Genomic DNA, 20,881 nt, shown 5'->3' with positions numbered 1-20,881 from the left:
GTTGGTTGTGAGTTTTTTGCTCTGTGCTTTGTTTTTAGCATCGCATTATGCCGCTTGTATAATAAGTATCATTGAATTTTAATTACAATTATAAGTGTAATGGAGTAGGAACATCAATTTGTTGATAATGCACTTGATAAAGTAAGCAAGAAAAATCAAAAGTGTCATCATCTATTAAAGTTTAAAAAGCGTCGCTTATAACGTAAACATTAAAAGCTATACAAATTTAGATAAGTCATATATTTGCAAAATGTATTCAAGCAAACTAAACAATTTAATGAAATATTTTTAAAATTGATTTTATTTTGCTTTTTTTTAACAAAGTTAGTGAATCAAAGAATAAACAATTGATATTGTCGACAGAATTCTTTTGACATGTTAGCTAAAAAGTGAAACATAAGTACATCGTAACAGTCATTCATATAATTAAATACGCAATTCAATATTGAAATATGTTTCTAAAAACTTATATTTTGATTGTTGCGTCAAATTAACTGGAAAGTATTAAGTGATTAACATTGTTGAAGCCTACTTAACCAATTATATAAATGAATTCAGAAATATTATTAAATAACCGAATTATTGAAGTGTTTGAAAGCTTAAAACCAGAGGGAAAAAGGCAAAAGAAACGAACAAATAGTTCACCCTCTTTCAAAAAATATATATGTTAATATTTGTGAATTATAACAATTTAAAAGCAAAGAGTCACAGGAAAATGCCTGTTCATTTGAAAAAGAATTTTGATAGGAAGTTTCCTTAAATTTTCTGGCCTTTAAACAAACGCCGCAATAACCTGTGCTCGCATGAGACCAAATTCAACATTTTTTTTTATCCTAACTGCGACACTCAATGAGTTCGAAGAACAGTGATGGCAGTTTCTACTAAGTGGGGTGTCAATTTTGGTTTGTGAATGCTTTTCCCAGCATGGTGTCGGTATCATCATACTATATATCGTATTGAAGGGACAATGACGTGAGCATCTTACTGTAATATACTAAGTAACTTTTTGGATTTTTCAACAAAGCAATGAACTATGCCTGCTATCAATCAAATTATTATTACGAATCATTTTTCAACATTCTTAAAGTCAAAGCTTACATAAAAATACTGATTTTTAAGAAGATAGAAATTGTAGAATGATTTTAGATTACATTTTAAAATACGTGTATACTCGTACATCATTTAATTATCAAATCATTAGTTACATTATTAATTTAATTGAATCCTCATTCATCATTCTTCACAAAACGAAAGCTTAAAGCTGAATACCAAGACAAGAATATTTTGAAGTTAGTGTTTTGGAATTCTTGCTATTAATCTCTGAGACTTTAATGCAGAATTGTCAGCGTGCCAGATCCTTTAGCTTCAGCAGACGCTTAACGTGCTGCTATTCCAGGAAATTGGACAAGCACTTAATACTATGTATATTTCTCAGTGCGCACCCCTTCTGGCGTGTGCTCATTAGGGCCAATGCACACGACGGAAGTTCCATAAATCTCGCATTATTACCCGCATTTGCCGTTTTCGGCATCAAAAAGGGGCACACAATCTCCTCCGGTTTGGTTGTTGTTGTTGCTGGTTTTGTTGTTGTTGTGAAAGTAGTAGTAGTCATAACATAAATTCCATCAATGATTCGCCGCCTGTAATGCAACCCTGTTGCAGAGGGGTGCGGGTGTAGACAAGCACAAAAGTTTCTTATCAGTTGTCAAGGTTTGGACACACACGCACAACATGTGGCATTCGTGGCGGGTGGTGCGAGGTTGATGGCTGGGTCCCTTGGAGGTCGGTGCTCTGCGCATGACGATGGACGGCCAAAAACATCAAGCAAAACAAAGCGTAAAACGGACGAAAGAAACGTCAAAAAATTGCAGTACTCTCTCTGTCACTCTCTTCCTCTCGCTGTGGTGGAATGCCGGCGAGAGCGAAAAATGACAGGTGAGAAAAGTGTTGAGAGAGAGAGAGAGAAGAAAATTGAGAGCTAGTTGGGCGGTTAGTTGGTGTTGGGGGCCGAGTGAGTTGTAATTATGTTGGGGTTGTTCAACACTCTACACACACACATACTATTGCACACCCACATACATACACACGCACTCTCCCTGTATACCCGCATCTTTGTTTACCCATTTGGGGGTTGTTGCTCTGTTGTCTCTAATTTTTTTTTCTTTTTTTTTGTGGTGTGCGTGGAGAGAACTGCGAAAAGCAGTTCGTAGTAAATTGTCGCCGTGTTGAAAACGCGCTCTTTGTTCCGGCCAAGCTTTAGCCGAAAGCCAACAGCCAGGACAGTGTGCACAGGACATACAGGACACAGAGCGGCGCAGACATTCGTGGATTATAACTGCGTACACACGGTTGTGAATTTCGACTCGAAAGCGTTGTCCGCGTCGTCGTCGTCGTCGCCGCCGCCGCCGTTCTCGTCTCCAACATTCTCGGCCAATACGTGAAAAAGTCTTGTGCAAAAAAAAAAACACATTTTAAATGCCGTAAAAATGCAAATGTATTTACTAAAATAATGCCTAAAATTAAATCGAATCCACCAGTGTGTGTGTGCATTTTTTCTGTGCCTGTGTGTGTTAGTTGAGCAGTTTAGTTGAGCGAGCAAAAGTCAAACCACATAAAACGGCATTTAAAGTTTCGTCTGCGGCGGCTTATTTGCCCAGCCCCTCAACCTCTTCGGCTCCCCGTGCTGCAACCCCAACGTGCTGTTGTTGTTGTTGTTGCTGTCTCTGCTTTGTAAATCAATAAACGTGAGGGTGGCAAAAGCCGCAAATGTTGTCGAACGAAACGCAAAAGAAACCAAAATATACGAGAAACAACAGTACAGATATCTCTATACATATATATGAATACAACTGATGATGTACTTATATATGTACATATATAGTATAAATTGAGCATTGTGCGCGGCATTAATCGCAATGCTATTATTGTAATGAATTGCTATTTAATTGTGCTGATAAGAAAATGTATTAATTAATTAAAATAATGTGGCAAATAATTCAAAAGGCGTTCAAGTAGTGTGGAAAGCAATTGGGAAAGCAATTGAATAAATTATTATAATTGAAATCCTAAGCCCATGGAGCATTTAATAACACGTTCAATACATACTATTGCATATCAAATAAATATATAATTTAATTACAGATTTGTTTACATTTTACTCAGATTTAGAGTAGAATTTTGGCACCCTATTTTCTTATCTGAATAAACGAAATTCGTTTTCTACAAAATCTAACCATTTAGCTTTAAAAAGAGTCATCTTAACGTAACTTAACTTCTTGGTTCTACCAATTCTACCAAAACTGTTTTAAAAGTCTTCTCTCAACTTTAAACTAAAAGCATGATTTAATGTTCAAAATAAAACTCAACTGAAAAACTTTTCAAGTATTTACCATTTTCGACAGACCAAAAAGTTTCTTTTTTCTAGTTTATCTAAAATTAATAAAATTCCGTCACTCTACTTTTATATTCTGCTCTATGCTAGAAAATAAGGGTTGCCTGACTAAAAAGCCTTACGCATAACAGCAGACTATTGCTTTTAATGGATTTTATTAATTCATGAAATATTTATCCCAAGAAGCATTTCGAGAATGAAAACCGTTTTTGATATATGACTGCTCTTTTGCTAACTTTAAAACTGAGGGTCTAGCTCGTGACAAAACAAATGGACAAGCAGTCAGACAAATGAACAGAAAAAAACAACCAAAAAAATAGAATTGACAGGCAAATGACAGGAAAATTGACAAAAGATATATGAGCGAAAGGAAGAAAAGCAGACAGAAATGCTGACAATCAGATGGATATATATAGACAGGAAGACAGAGAGAAGAAACAGAGATATATAAGAAATAGGTAGACAAACAAAAAGACTAAATAACATATAAACAAACAGACAAACAAACAGGTAGAAGAAACAAACAAACGACCAGACAAACATACAGATCAACACATAGACAGACAGACAATAAGATACAGACACAAAAGAGACAAACAGACTGCCAGAAAAATTGTCAGAAAAATCAACAGATAAATTGATAGACAAACAGAAAGAAAAACAAAGGAACAGATAAATTAATAAACAGACAATCAAAAGTGCAGGGAAGCGAACAGATGTCAGCCTCGTGCTCAATAATTCTTTCGGAAATCGTATAACCTCAGCATTGATATAAAAATCATTAACATAAAAGCGAATTGAATAAGCAATAAGAGGATATGTTTATTTAAATCCATTGTATTATTGACAATGCTCTGACTTTTTCGCTAAAAACTTTAATGCAGACCCAGCCCAAAAGAACAGCATAATGACTAACATTGTTTGGCTTATAATTAATTTTAATGTGCGTACGCGTTTTAATTCTATTCAGAAAAAAATTTACATAAATATTCAATAAAGCGAGAGAGCTAAAAAAAACAAAAACAAACCAAAAACTGTGGAAAAATCTAATGGGCGTGTAGCGATAACATAAGCAACAACAATAACAACAGAAGCAGCAGCAACACCACCAGCAACAACAAACAATTTGCTGTTTTTGCGCCATTTGTTGGCATTGTTGTTGTTGTTATGGCTTTTTTCCATCATAGCGAAATGAATGTATTTCAATAAATTATACAAGCGCACAAGCGAGAGAGCAGCAGCAACAACAAAAACAATAACCCAAAAGGTAGAAAAAATTTGTAGCATAACTTAAGGCGCGTGGAGCGTATCCTCACGTGTATGTATGCGTGGCAGTGTGTATGTTTGTAGTGAGAAGCAATTCATTGGCGGCAGCAGCTCCCAAAACGGCATAAAAACAGCAAAGCCAGCAGCAGCAAAAAAAAAGTTTTACTCACCCAAATGGCAACAACAACACACACACTCGAGTTATTTGACTTGATTGCATACATTTAGGCGGAAAACAACATTTCATTTATATCGCCCGCCTTTTGGCGAACGTGTTGTGTATGAAAATAGTTTTCAAGTTGTTTGCCGTCACCGACTGCGGATGCTACCATCAGTCCCAGCACAACTCCCACAACCAGTCCTTCACCACACTTGGCGCACAGTGGTGCAAAAACTGTATCAGCGGAGAAAGCAAATATTCAAATGAATTTCTTAGAAAAAAGTGTGTGTGTCAGGGCGACACGACACGATAGAAGTGAAACCTAATGGTTGTATTGGAATGATTAATTTTGAGCGAATTTTTTTATAGATTGGTGAGGGGAGCCTCCACAAAAGGTGTAGGATAAAAATAGATGGAAACTTTGGTAGAAAATGGCTAGAACCGCCGCAATTAAAATATATAGAAAACCGGCCGTCAACAATGATTGCCGATCCTGCTTTCTAGAGCTTCAGATAACGCAATTCTAATTCGCATTAAAAAGAAATGGCGATCCTTAAATATAAAGACCTAACACATTTAGGTTCGTGCAACCATGTGTTGTGAAATATGACCAATAGGTGGGGAACATCAAGTTTGATTACATTTCAGATTATACCGTTAGGTTCATGTACGCACTTTCATACCACAGCTGATTTTTGTATACATTCATAATTTCAGTTTCGCCAGCTGGTCTACTTGCTGTTCATTTTTGTGCGCCTGTTACCTTGATATTGATTTCGTCACAGAAAAGGTTGCCGATCCAGCATTCCAAACCCTTAATCTTAAAAAATATGACTTGTAGCTTTAACCAAAAATCAATTTTTTGTGCCTAAAGCAAGATTTTCGTTAATTACTCAAGTAAGACTTCATTTAGTATCTCCATAAATCAAAAATTCCCAAAATTTAAACATTTGTGAAGACATTGTTGTTTGACAAAACTTGTTGAGTGCAACATAATCGCAAATAATTCCTTTTGTCCTACATTTGTTGATATGAAAGCACTGTGCCTAGCGTCGTTTACATGCCACGCCTGCTTGGCTATTCGCCTGCTTGACTGACTGCTCGATTCATTCATTCACAGTTGCGCATTCTGGTTGTTTATTTGTTTTCGCCGCCAACATTGTTGGTTAACTCGAATCAAGACAATGAAGTTTTTCGCTATGCTTTCAACTTTTCTGTTGTTGCTCTTTTGCAACAATATTTGGACCTAATAGGCTTTAAACATAAACTCTAGCATACTTTTCGGGCGCATTAGGGGCGCGCAAATTGTCAAAGTTTATGCCCAAAATGCAAAATAGTTTTTTTTTCTTTTATAATGGCAGAACATTTCAATAATCTATGGTCTACTTTAAGGTCATTGGCTTTGAACTTTTTCTGAACTTTGCCACAATTAATTCAGAACTGTCAATATTGTTTAGTAATAACGCCAACTACAACAATAACAACAGCAACAAAGGCGCCACAATATAAAAGCAGTAAAGTACAAGTGTTACGTCGACACTTGTTAGCCTTATTGCGAGCGCCCTGCGTTTGGTGGCTGGAATGGAGTGGAATAGAGTGTAGTGGGGTCGGGCGATTGGTAGCGAGTTGTACGGCAAGCATGATTAATGGTTAGTCTTATACGAAAACAATAGATGTGTCAATTAGGTGTCATAGAAAAATTACTCGCATTATTGAGGTCATAAATGTTGTACAACTAGAGAGTCAGCCACAAAGTGCTTAGTGTCAATAAGCTGGCTTCGGATCGATGTTGTGGGCGGTTTCTTTTACTTATGGAATTAAAAGTGTATGTGTGATGAAAGCTCAGCGACATTTTTCACCAGGTAGTGGCATTGCAAATGGAAACTTATGGCTACACGGAAAAGGAATGAATGAAATGCACATATAAATAATTACTTGAAATGGAACTGAACTGGAAGAAAGCGGAATTGATAGCTTCAATCAAATAGATCTGCCTTAAAGTAGAATGGGGAAATAGCCAGTCATAAGTCGAACAACAACTTCATAACACACGAAGCAAATTTTTATCCTTTTCATATTATACTTTAATTATACTGTAGCTATTTACAATGATTTAAATTAAATTCAAGGAAAAATATAATTACTGCTTAAACTAGAAGTTTAGGCTTCTTAAAATTTGTATTTATATAAAAAAAACTATTGGTTGGACCTCTTTAGCCTTCTCATTGTAGCTATTCCTTTGCTGCGCCGTAGTACATTTGTTCGTAGAGGACCCATGTATTGTCACGATCTTTCTGCACTTCTAGGTCTTTTTCTATATTTGCCGTTTTCATATACATTTTATCAGACCAAAGCTTAAAGCAAAATGAAACTTGAACGGGAATGCAACAAAACTCTGATACATTGAAAAAAAAAAAAAAACAAATACTTTAACTTCCGAACAGTTTTTGCATTTCTATTTCGTTTCGACTAAGCTTAATCTGATGCTGCAGCTAACAGATAATAAAGTTAATATTTTGTTTACTTCTATTGCTTTTTAAATTCATTAAAAATATATATATTTTAATTCTCTTCGATTTCAGAAGAATTTCATAATAAAGCTTTATTGTAATAAGTAGTTTCGGTTCCAGAATGTCTGAAATTTAATTTTCTGCTGCACATTTTGCATTTTGCTGCTCATTTGTTCTAAAAATGTCCTTTATTCCACCTATTTGTCATGTTACTATATTCCTGATATTTCCATTTATATCCATTGCTACAGAACTTAGAACTAGTTTAATTTAAATTTAAAAAAATGTTCTCTATTCCTTTGGAATGATAAATTTATTCGAGGCAGTATTTTTTACATGGGACAACTTTCAAGATTTACCTACAAATGAAGATATTGCGGGCTTTAATTAGTGCTTTCTTTTATTTATAATATTTTAGAAACAAATCAGAGCTATTTCCTTGGAACTTCCACCATTTCAAATCCTTATCTGCATACATGAATATTTATGAATTTTGCAATTAAAGCTGAAAGCCTTCTACTCAAGCAACCTACCGCTATCGTTACCGCTGCTGCTGCTAATTAAAATGACAAGTTGCAGCGAAAAGTATAGCCTACTTTTAAGCTGCTTTCAACTTGCTATTCAAACTGGCTAGCCAGCGCTATTTCTCCTTCTCTCTCCACAATTGTCTGCAAAGTCGGAAACTAAAAGTTGGCGGCCATAGTATGGCAACAATATTTGCAACTTTTAACATAAATTAACAGCTGGCTGGTAGAAACTAATTAGGAAAGCAAAAGCAAAAAAAAAAAATGGCCATTGCTTGTTTTTGAGCTCACAGATAGATAAATAGAAAGTACTAAGTATGTATGTGTGGGGGGAGATAAAGAACGAGGAACGACGTTGTTTAAAAAGCTATTAACTGGGAACAAAAGTGTGCGCTGACTGAAGTCAAACATTTCTGCAGACAACAGCAGGCAAGACAAGCAGAAAGAATGGGCAGGAGGCGCCTGTAAGTATGCAACAGTGGCAGACAACAATAAAAATGTGCAGCGCACGCTGTCTAACAAATAATGCCTGAAAACAACGACAACTAAGTAAATCGGTCTTGTTGTTGTTTTTGTGTGTGTGTGTGTGTATGTGTGCATTTGAAGGTGTGCCAGAAGTTAAATGCAGCTGCTGGCGTTTAATTGCACGACGCGGGCATAACAATAAAAAAAGAAGTGCAGCAACAATAGCTCGAACAACAACACAACAATCACATGCAGCATGTTGTTGTTGTCGCTGTTATTGTTGCTGCTGTTTTTGCCGTTATTGTTGTTGTTGCGAATGATAGTACCGAGCAGGTGTGAATGCAAAGTTTTAGGTTGCTGTGCGTGAAGTTTCTGTTGCACGGTTTAAGGCGCAGTCATGTTTAGCTCAGCGTGCACTGAACTGTCTTGTGTGTCGCTGTTTACAGCATGAGCCATAAGTATTTGGACAAATCAAAATTAAGTGCTTAGCAAAAAATGAAGAAAAATTGAATATAGGATGTTAAAATAAATAAGAAGATTTTTATCTTTTTTTTTTTCAATTTATACTACTATTTATTGTTATAAATAATTATGTACAGAATTGCATTAAATTTAGTTTTCTTTAATAAATGTCCTATTAGGTGTATAGACTCGAAGGCTAATGGTTTTGACAAAATGTATAAAATGAAGTCGTTTTAAATACAATTACGGATATTCGACCAACATTAATACATTACCGAATACTAGATATGTATATAGTATATATCAGCACTATGCTTTCTTAGGTTTACAGTTGAAACAATTCCTTTATTGTGTCACTTCAAATCTCTTTAAATCATTGGTAGTTAGTATATGTTTATATGTATTTAACTAAAAATATGTTATTTCAAACATATTTTATTGTTTGAAATGTTGAATTAATTACTTCTTTTTCTACAATACCTTCCTAAAAAAAAATCACAGTAAATGCCATTTTTTTAAGCCATGAAGAGAATACTGTATAAAAAAAAACTCTTAATACTACAATAATTTAAATTTTTCTGCAAAGTAGTGTAATTTTCATTGAACAGTTCTAGAGCGTTATCTGCTTTTGTTAAATATTTTAACAGCTGATGCCCATGTGTCTTTAAGTAATGCTCTAAGATTTAATTAGAAAACAAAGTTAGATTTGTCGAAATACTTGTGAGCTGGAATGTTTGTGCGTTTGCTATAGACGCGCCTTTCAACTTTAAGATCTAAGATGCTTGAAAAACATACGAAAACAGCGCCAAAAAGTATACAAAGTTGGACAGGCGGTGTTTTGTGCCTGCCTAGCCGGCGCAGAACGATAGACAAAGTGTGGTGAAAGAACCAGAGAGCAACATACAGAGAGCATCATACACATAGAGAGAGAGGGAGAGAGAGAGAGAGCGTGAGAGTGTGACTTAAGAGCAAATAAACTAGCGCTAGTACAACTAATAATAGAGCGTAATGTATTCAGAGCGAGGCAAGCTTGTATGGTACGGAGAGGGTGTGAGAGGGAGAGAGTTTGAGAGGAATAGACAGAGAGTTGGATTGTGTTGGTTTGCGCTCAGCCCATGGCGAGAATGCGGCACGTTTTATAAACAAACCCAGACCACAGTGTTTGCCCATTTTGGGGGTCGAATGGTGAATGCAACTAACCGGCCCGCTGGCATGCCGGTCTGTCGTTTCATTTGCCCAACGCCAACGCCTTCAACATGTTTACCAATGTCAACAGAAAATGTCAGCTGGCGTGCGACGAGCGTATTGCGGGCGCCCGAAAGTAGGCAGTGCGCGTTTTTAATTGAGCAAAGAACAACAACAACTACCCCACAATTACATATCAAATGGGCCGAAAACGTGATAAACGAAATAAAATAAAGTAAGAAAAAAAAACAAAACAAAAAAAGCGGTTCTTGTTAAATGAACGCACAAAATAATCGCGCACAATAAAAAATAATTAAAAGTGACAAAAATAACAAAAACAACAACTTACTAAATACAAAATGACTGCCAGGCCACCACCACCACCCACTTTACCCGATGAAGCACAGGCGCCCAAATTGGGGCCGGAAATTCCACGTATCAATTCAGAGTTGGCAGCTCAGGCGGCGTTACGTGCTCAACAGATTCTACGCAAACAAAATTCACAGGAACACGGTGCTGCCACATTGCCACACAAAAGTTCGGGTGGTGCACCACCACCGTTGCCACCACAGACGCATCACAATGCGCGCCCTGTGCCCGCGATACCAGCACGTGGGGCCGCTGTTGGCGCAGCACCTCCCGAAATACCACCCAAGCGACATAGTTTGAAGAGTCTGCCCGATGGTGGCACAATGGTGGTACCTGGTCTGCCCCCGCCCTTGCGACAACCACCGCCACTCCCCAAGAAGCCTGCATCAGCACATAGCTCGGCACACAGTAGCGCACAAAACTCACCACTGGCAGGTCTGAAATTCAAGGATAAGCCACCGCCACCACCGGAAAAGCATTCCACACTCTCCGCCGAGGCCATGGCTGCACGTCGCTGCTCCAATCCCTTCGAGATGCCACCACCACCACCGCCGCTGGTGCTACAATCTGCGGTGGCTGCATTGAGTGAACAAACTGCTAAGAATGCCGCTGCCGCCGCCGCTGCTGCCGCCGCAAATCCAATTCCGGTGCCCTCGCCAGCGCCCACACGTGCCAGCGAGGCCAAAAAGAATAATCTACAACAGCAGTCTTTGGGAAAACGCACCGCTGTCTCACCCACAGAAGATTTTGGTTCGGAAGATGCGCTGCGAGGCATCGAGAGTGGTTTACGGAACATGGAGCGTGCGATGCAGGAACAAATGAATTTGCGCTCCATGGAGGCGGTGGTGCAGAACAATTTTGACTTGAGTTTTAAGGCCAGTTTGGCAGCCAGTGCCCGCCACCTGGGCGGTGGTTCCGTAAATCTGCGCACCGCCAATTACGAAAGGAATCTGTCGTTGGATGAAAGTCGCGCCGGAGACTCACGACAATCATTGGAGGAGCTGAAGCAGCTGCGTGCGCAAGCCCAGCAGCAATCCCTACACAACTCTTCCTCTTCCTCCGTTTCTTCCACCTCCGCTTCGCAGGTGGAGCAATCGATGCGCTCCACCATTGAGCACCACATGCGCTCGCTGGACCGCAACTTGCCGCTAGAACTCCAATACAGTCGGCATCGCATGCAAAACAATTTGGCTGGAGTTGTGGGTGCTGGTGGCGTTGGTGGTGCAGGTGCTGCCGCCGGTAATGCCGCCGGTGGTCACCAGGCGTCGCAGCAGCAGTCGCAACAGCCGCCCATGCCGCTGAGCAGCGAGTTTCGAGAGCAAATTCGCCAGCAACTGCTGGGCAACATACCCCCCCAAGTGATGCACAATATGGGCCAGTCGCCCGGATCGGCCGCTGCTGCCGCTCTCCTACAGCATCAGGCTCAGTCGCGTGCGGCCGCTGCCGCAGCCGCTGCTGCTGCCGCGCAGGCCGCTGGAGGTGTTGGACTGTCGCGCGAGGAGTTGCGTATGCGTCGCCGCTCGTCCCATGATGAGACCCAGATGACACAAGCAGCCGGTGGCGGAATGCAGGGTAGGTGTTGTAAATTTATCGACTGGTTATCTAAAATTATCGATTCATTGTAAACATTGAATATGTGATGTGTATATAAAATATCGAATTCTTATCTATTAATGAAGAAATCGATTAAATAAGGCGAATCAATTTAAAAATGATCGTAAAGCATTAATAAAGCACCCATTGATTTTCTCAATAATAAATAAATATAAATAATATTAAATATATTTAATAAGTGTGTTGAGTAAACGGTTCGATTAAACATATTTAATAAATCTCAAAAATAGTTAAATGGTTAAAACAATCAATAAATATTAAATTGAACAAATACATATAAAAAATCAATATAGGTTTAATAAATAAACATATATAAATTGGTTAAATTGCATTGGTTGGGAGAATCATTATATTGCATGAAAAAGGTCTTAATAAATCTGTTTATCAATATCATATTTATTTATGACACCCATTCAATATAATGATTAAATATATTGCATCTATTTATATTTTAAATAAACCAACATTCTATATATGAGTTGAATCAATTCGTTCAATAAACTGTTCATTTTTTTTTTTCATTTCTAAGTATTATAATTATTTAAACGATCAAAAATATTGCTTGAATGTAAACACTGATTGTAATGATTGAAAATAAAGATTGAATTTAACGATAAATTAAAATTAAATTTTTTAAAAAATTACACATTTGGCCTATTCAATGAATATATAAAGTTCAAAATAAATTACAATATAACAACAGAATGTAATGATTGAAAATTTTATTGAATATAACGAATGAATGCAAAGGTCGAAAATAAAGATTGAATATATAATATATCGTCAATTATTTATATCAGTTTAATACATAAATTAATTATATCGATTAAAAAGTATTTTATTCGATCAACAACATCAAATCAATGCTTCGAAAGAGCGAATAAATAGATTAATTTAATAAGAACCTCGAATAAATATGAAGATTATACAAATTAAATTTTCATGTTCATTTTATGTTGGACTTATTTTCAATTTAATAACTGTGTTGGATCTTTTTTTTTATATTTAAATAAACATACCGAGTGAGAAAAACGCTTTATTTTGTTTATTTTTCCTATTATTTAATTTTTAATTTGCAGAAGATAATCTAAGGCATATACAAGTTATCGAAACTATGTATTGCGAATAGACCTACACAACCCTACAGTAGTGCACTGTATCCATAATTTAAATATAAAGATTAATGTACATTTTCTTTACTACACATTAAATTTTGAGCACCCTATACTCAACTTTATAAGTCTCTACCAATTATTATTTAAGTTCGCATTTTATTTATTATGCTTAATTTAAATGTAAATCATTGAAATCTTTTAAGAGCAATGCTTTTTTGCAGAACTTCACTCTTCACTAACTTGTCTAGCTTTATATCGACTTAAGTAATGCCAAATTCAACTGTTCTTTACTGTAACTCTGCTATATTTTTATTCCTTCTTCGACGACTGTAGAGTTAAAACAGTTCACTCTAGCACCGCATTGTTCAGCTGATTTAGACTATATGCGTTGCTGCTTGAAAGGTAACAAATTCCAAATGCCATCTTTTCTTTAACCACACTGTGCAATCAGCTAACAAATCAAACCAAATCAAACTCAATCTAAACTCCTGACCAACACTTCGAATCGCAATTATCTAACGCAACGCTAATCTCAATCGCATGGTGTTACCTTGGTTATATATTATTTCCTGATCAATAAACTGAAACACTGAAGGGTTTGTTTGCAGCGGTGGCACCTCCCACCAGATCCAAGACCCCGTATGCTATGTAAACCCCCCGAAGCAATAGTTGAGCTAATATTTGTTGTTACTTTTTAAAGTTGTACTTATAATCTTGTGTTATTATTGTTGTTGTTATTTGTTGAATTAACCAAGCAACTGTAAACAAGCGAGTACATACATAACTAACCCTAGTCTGGTCTGAATCGGTTTCCTCCACAGTCACGCGTCTCCGAGAGCATTGGGATGAGACCTCACAGTGCGTGCTGCAGCGAGCGGCACAGCTGAAGAACATGCTGAGCGACTCACAGCGGTAGGTGGCACTTCATTTTCATTTCCATTTCCATTTTTATTTCCACTTCCATTACCGTGCAACCTAATTATTAATGTCTAACTTCCTGGCAATATAGCTTTGAGGCCAAGCGCTTAGAGCTCGAGAAGTGGTTGGCGCGCATGGAACAGCGAGCCGAGCGAATGGGAACAGTGGCGACTACGGCAGATATCCTTGAGGCGCAGCAAAAGGAGCAGAAAGTGAGTGGAGCCCTAAATGAAATCATGCCACTCTCTCATTCTCTCTCTTTCTCCCTCCCGTTCTCTTTCACAGTCCTTCCATGCCGAGTTGCATCAAAACAAGCAGCACTTTGAGCTCTTCAATGATTTGACACAGAAACTAATTGCAGTTTATCCCAACGATGATACTTCGAGAATCAAGAAGATGACGGAAGCCATTAATCAACGGTGAGTGTGCTGCGAAGTTGCTTTGGCGCCTAATGATATGCAAAAAGTTGTGCAATTTATATTTAAATGAGCTGACTGGATGGAATAACTCACAATGTATACGAGTATATGAGTTAATGAGACGCACCTTTAAATAAAAAAATAAATATTAGAAGACTTTATAGATATGTGTTTGATAGAATAACTACTTTAAAGCATAGCTCTATCAATTTTATTTAAAGCATAGTCTATAGCCGTAGGGTAAAAAGGGAACATTAGATTTCTGAAAAGTATGTAACAGTTCGAAGGAAAAGTCTCCGACCGCGTTAAGTGTATACATATATTGTTAATCAGTATGACGAGAGAAATCGAGAGAAACGGCCGAGCCCACATTGACCAAACTTTTCATGTAGACTCTCTCAGTCCCTGAGCAATACGTGTTTATTTTTCTCCCCTCCACCCGCTACAAAATTTCACCAATACTCATAATTCTGAAGCTACATAAACCAAACTCTGTAAAACATAATAAATATATACTTACATATTTACCGCTGCTTCAAATTTGATTGAAATCGGTCAATTCTTAGAAACGTAAGAATGGTGCGCTCTTCTTCTTTTTGCATCTGCTATGGACGCCTATATATAGGGGTATCCACTGTGGTCGTCGATCGACTGTAGCATTCTCTCTTGACATTGATAAAGAATATTAAAAACATTAAAGCTGTTTATAATAGAAGTTTGATTTTAAAAAATGTACATACTTAAATATAGGCCTCGTACCAAGTTAAGAAAGTCACTGGGACTTAAGAAATGAGATATTTCCATTTCAGGGAAGATTATGTGGAATTTTTACGTATCTGAAATAAATGAAATAAAAGCTCAAAATTCCGTTCCGGTTTTTATACAAATTTTGAAAAAAGTTATTTCCAGAAAGTTTTGTATTATGTAGCAATTGGAAAACGAAGTCAAATTGATTTTAACAAGTTGGATGTAAATTAAAAAATCACTTATTATCTAATCTTAATTGCTGCCTCTTCCTTCACAGCTACTCCAACTTAAATAATGGTGTGATTAATCGTGGCAAACAGTTGCATGCTGCCGTGCATAGTCTGCAATCGTTCGATCGTGCTATGGATCAGGTGCGTACGATTATTATATCCAAAGTTGCCAGCAATAGAAACCTAAACGGTTCCTTTCTTTGCAGTTCCTCGCTTTTCTATCTGAGACGGAAACTTTATGTGAAAACGCTGAAGCAGATATAGATCGCAATCCATTAATGTTCAAGGTAAGTGCATCCTCCCACGATTATTATTCTACGAACTATACTATAGTTAGTAATCTTGACCTCTATTAACTAATTGACCACACCGCTGACAAGCTAGAGCTTTGCATATGCAGATCAGCACATACTATATAGGCCTTTTGTATTACAATTTGCCGACACTCTTGTGGCAGATTTATGCCCTGAATAGACATTCCACTGGGTGCGAGTGTGTCTGTTATTTGTATGTGGGATAGAGTTCAATAACCATCGGGCTGGTCGGCAGCTGTCTGTGAAAGATGCTGAACACTCCCGCACACTTGCCGCACAGTGGAATGGGAATCGAGAAAAGTGGCATAAATTAACTGCTGGGATGAATGCAGGGTACAATCTGTAAGATATGGATAAAAGATTAAAAAGAAACAACTGATTATTATTTCCTTCAAATCTGTGCTGTTTTGGGTATTCACTTATTTAAGGATTATATTTAAATGTGTATAATATCTAAGACTAATGCATTGCTTAAAAAAATAAACAACAGGTGAAGAAAGCAATAGATGGTGCTTACTGGACATAACAATAATATTTAAAATCTGCCTATTCTAGAAAAACGTCTGGCTCGATAGAAAATTATTGAATTTCTCGTTAAGATTTTCAGTTCCAATTATTAATTATTTTTACCCTGAAATATTTTTGCACACATTTATATTCCAGATTTCTTTTTTACCCAATGCGCAAATTATGTATTCTCTCCTAATATAAGCGTTTTAAAGCCTGGTCCATTAATTTTTTTTAATTTGTCCATTATGGCAATTTTATATAATTCTGGTCCATTAATTTTTTTAATTTGTCCATTATTATATATTTATATAATTCATTATCGATCAACTAGAAATATTGTTTAATATTTTCTCTTTAGTTTAGCAGAACTATCAATACAACTAGCATTAAAATATAATTGAAATCCATTATCAATCAAAAATTTGTTTTGAAATAGAAACAAACTGTGTTAGAAGAAACACTTTTTGGGGGACTATTCGAAACATCTCAGGCTCTAACTAATATTTGTATATTTCCTGCTATCTATGATTTCGTATTTCTCTTGTATATTTGGTTAAAACTTTAATTATTAATCAAAATATATATTCCCCTAGTTTGCTTTCGTATTCTACATATTGAAGGGTATTTGTGATTCCATAAAATAGACCTTTTATGGTCGTAGTGTAATTATAATAGTATTATGTAGGATTGGGTGTATTTCGATTAGTGAATAATGCCACTAAATTCAAGGAAAGAATGAACACTTATTTGGGAACGCACATGGAAAATACATTTCCATAACAAAACAAGAGAGAACGCTACAGTCGAGCAAGCCCGACAGTAAAATACCCTGTACACACTCCCACAAAAAAGAAAACAAAAAATTAAAAAATATAAATAAATAAAAATCGTAATTTTATAATTTGGAATAACAGTTTCCTTTCTACAGGATAGTTAAAAATGACTTATGTAATGCGCCGCTCGAATTCGCTACCGATTTAGAAAGCTAGTATCGATACCCAGGGAATACCACGTGGAGGCTACTGCAAGAGCAATAGGGTCACCTTGACATAAAGTTTGGGACCTACGAGTCGACTTGAGGTGCCCCAATTTATATAATTTATTTTATAATTGGAGCACCCCCTTATTCCCCAAAAATTTAAATATATATTTTGTGCGGTCTGCCACAAGGGAACTATAAATTAAAAACAAAATATATTAAAAAGTCAATCAAATATAATCAAAAATATAATTTAGTAAAATTAAAATAATTAAATTAAACAAAAATTTTTCATTAAATACTTAACATACAAATACAAAATATATATACATAATATACACATAATCTATCTATTTAAAACTAAGTAATATCCCTAACGCTAACTGATACCGCATCATGATAGCTATAAATAGTTGGGTAAATCCTAGCGCTCATCCTATCACTAATATTTGAGAACGCCCAATCAATGTGTGTATCACAGTTGGTTGTTGACGTACTCAAATCTAACACTGAACTAAAGCCTGTCCTTTGCAAAAAACTATAGGTATCCCTAGCAGAAGTCATATCTCGCAAACACAAATTAAAATCTCCTAATACAATTGAAGAATCGCTACATAAAAAGGGATGGTCAGTAAAAATTTTTTCAAATTCAGTTCTAAATTTAGAAAATAGATAATTGGGACTTCTATAAACAACTAAAACCCCTAAAGACATGTACTTAAAAACGGCATATTCAAACACATCTAAGCCACTACAATAACGATAACTACGCTGAAGACTAACATTTCCTAACAATTCATTTTTTATAAAAATAAAAATGCCCCTTTTAGGTCGTACTGTATTGGATACAGGACAGTCCAAACGTACGACTGGGCTAAATCCAGGAATTTCGTATACTTCGTTAGAGAATGTGGAAGACTCAACGAAGCATAGAAGGGACGCGTTGAGCATCAACTTATCGGACTGAACATCGCTAAGGTGACAATGAAGACTTTGTGTATTGTGGAAAATAATGTTAAAATTGGGACTATTTATTAAATAGTCGAAGTGTGTATGGAGCAATTTAGCTGAACGCAATTTACTTAATTCCTTTTCCACTTTATCTTCAGCGTGAGGAGGACATGGAGGATGAAAATCTCCTATTATGAAAAGACCGGACGCACTAGTTGCCCTACTACAAGCTACATATATTGATGCACGTTGCATACGAGCGCATGTGTGGACCACCACCTTGCTATAAGTAGCTCCCTGACTTTTGTGAATAGTTATACCTTCTGCAGGTACAACTGGAAACTGCCTACGGTCAATATTAACGTTGTCGTTTTTCTTATATTGAAAGCTTCGAAGAGCTTTCTGAATGGGGGTCCAAGAAGGTTGTGCAAGATTTCTACATTTCGAACGTGCAACTGCACCTACACTTTCCTCCAAAAAGTCTATCCACAAAGTAATAGGGCTATTGGATTCATTGAAATCTACTTGCATAAGTATGCCTGTTGCTCCATTAACAAGGCCATCTGCAGTATCTATATTGACCGTCATCATATATTTAGCGCTGGTTTTTAAAATAAGAGAGTTGCATAAGCCCTGAGTTTCAGAAGTTTTGAAATTTTTTATGGATTCTAAAATCCGACTCCTATTTGCGCTATTTAGATGAGTGGCTTTGATAAAATCGTCGGAATAGGAAATATGTTGAACAGTGGGAATTGAGTTGAGCTTAGATGTGTTAAAAAAGTCAGTGGCCGCGTTTGTACTAAAAAGATGTATGGCATCTATAGGTACATTTGCATTTTCGACAATCCGTGTGCGAATTAATGCAATGTCAACAGGGGTCATTTTCCCAGATGCCATGTTATTTAATGCTATGGCAAAACCCTGATCTCCTCTTTGCCGCATAATTTCTGTTAGCTCGAAGAATTTGAAATTATCCCACAAAGGTGTAGTTAATACACTATAAGGATCGGACGGATTGGAATCGAATATCCAATTATCCCCTACCGGACGCAACTGTCTCAAGTCCCCGAAAACAATGACGGAAATTCCCCCAAATATTGTTGGACTTTTGAAAATTTGTTTAAGTCGTGAGTCTAAATGAGCAAACATCTTGGCACCTACCATAGAAATTTCGTCAATTATGAGTAATTTGAGATCAATTAATCTCGAATGTAAAGTATTAACTAAGTCGGAACTTAATGGTCTTAAGTTGGAACCGGACTGATTAATCGGAAGAGAAAACATTGAGTGCAATGTGGAACCGCTGATGCCAAAGGCAGCCTTTCCCGTAGGTGCACACAGAAGAATTTTAGTAGAAGTCGGATTGCAACCTGGCTTTTTGTTAAAGTACATTGAAAGGGCTTGAAAAATAACTGTAATTAGACGACTTTTACCAACGCCAGCACCACCCCCAACAATCTCCAGAAAAACTGATTTTGTTCTCATATTGTGCATGACGTGGTTAAAGTAAACTCTCTGCTTTAAATTAAGGGATTTAATAATATTTAATAAATTTTCGGAAGAAATCAAAGAAGGAAGTTTTATAATTCGGATATTATTATTATCGGACAAATCTGAATTTTCATTATTCGTTTCTAAATTTAAAACATTTAATTGAGAATTTATTTCAGGCAAGCCTAAAACTCTGAATTGATCATCTATAACGGCCTGATTTCCTTCTAAATTACCTTCCTCAATGTTTTGTTCTGTTAAATTATCTTCATTTGCACTCCTGAGTGCGTCCTGTAGCTCCTGATCATTAATAACATTAAAATGTTTGCGATTATCATCTATCAACTCTTGATTCTCACTACACACCTCTTCACAATTTCTATCTATAAGTTCTACCTGCTCATCTCTCCATGGCAAATACAGCATTGCCATTTCCCTAAAGTAATTCTCTCTATCACTATTTAAATTAAATCGTCTATATCTAATAACCTGAGGTTTTATCCTTTTCTTAATAAACCCACTACCATTAATAAGGGCATAAACGGTGTCATTAGGCGTTCGTTTTGGCTCAATTTTATTGAATGTATAAAATGCTATGAACTCAGCTAAACACAAGCTATTAAGATCATTGGGGCGTTGAACATAATGATCTAATGGACCAAGAACAAATATATCTGTAGAATCAGACGGAAGGTTGCGCAATTGTTGTTTTGATTTGAGCATTCTAACTCGATTTCTAGGTAAGCCAGTATTTATATATTTTGCAGCATTACTGCTTGCTGAAAGTTGCATTCCTAAACAACAATATACGGCTTCTTGGGCGGATATCTCTGTACCCGAAATAAATTTATGACCTAAGTGCTGTAGCTTTTGCTTTATTGTAAAATTTCCCCTTTTAACTTCGTCCATAGCCTCTCGCATTAAATTTGAGATACCCCTTTGAGACTTATTAATATAATTAATAATGTAGCTACAACAAGCATACGGATCTAATATGAATTGAATATCCATATTAGCCCTTTGAAGAGAAAGAAGGTGCTTGTTGTAGGCGTTAGTCATACGCGCTTTAAAAGATCTTTTTAGAAAAACATGGGGCTTCTTAAGGTTCGATCTTAGCGCGTATTTATAGTCTTCATAGTTCACAGGGATGTGTGAAAGAAAGTTGTCAAATGTATCAAGATAATTGACAATTTCTGAATCGAGATCAGCATTTAATACTTTTTTAATTTTTTCAAATGTGGCCTTATGAATTGAAATATTG

General features: G+C 36.5%; 1 protein-coding gene across 14 annotated transcripts in view; it reads left to right on the top strand.

Moving 5' to 3' along the window:
- LOC115623747 (dystrophin) overlaps positions 1-20,881 on the top strand; it is a 265,277-nt gene that overhangs the window by 59,778 nt on the left and 184,618 nt on the right. For 7 of the 14 annotated variants that reach the window (XM_030518269.1, XM_030518268.1, XM_030518273.1 and 4 more), the window contains 6 exons: positions 13,395-13,463; positions 13,883-13,973; positions 14,071-14,191; positions 14,265-14,398; positions 15,423-15,516; positions 15,582-15,662. In XM_030518269.1, the coding sequence (XP_030374129.1) occupies positions 13,395-13,463; positions 13,883-13,973; positions 14,071-14,191; positions 14,265-14,398; positions 15,423-15,516; positions 15,582-15,662 (590 nt within the window). Of the gene's footprint in view, positions 1-10,322; positions 11,905-13,394; positions 13,464-13,882; positions 13,974-14,070; positions 14,192-14,264; positions 14,399-15,422; positions 15,517-15,581; positions 15,663-20,881 lie in introns of those variants that run through there. The other 7 variants (XM_030518281.1, XM_030518280.1, XM_030518271.1 and 4 more) reach the window with 2 other exon arrangements.

This window comes from Scaptodrosophila lebanonensis, unplaced genomic scaffold (assembly GCF_003285725.1).
Source record: "Scaptodrosophila lebanonensis strain 11010-0011.00,11010-0021.00 unplaced genomic scaffold, SlebRS2 tig00000053-arrow-pilon, whole genome shotgun sequence".
In the NCBI taxonomy this organism is placed as follows: Eukaryota; Metazoa; Arthropoda; class Insecta; order Diptera; family Drosophilidae; genus Scaptodrosophila; species Scaptodrosophila lebanonensis.
This window is presented reverse-complemented; position numbering and strand designations above follow the sequence as displayed.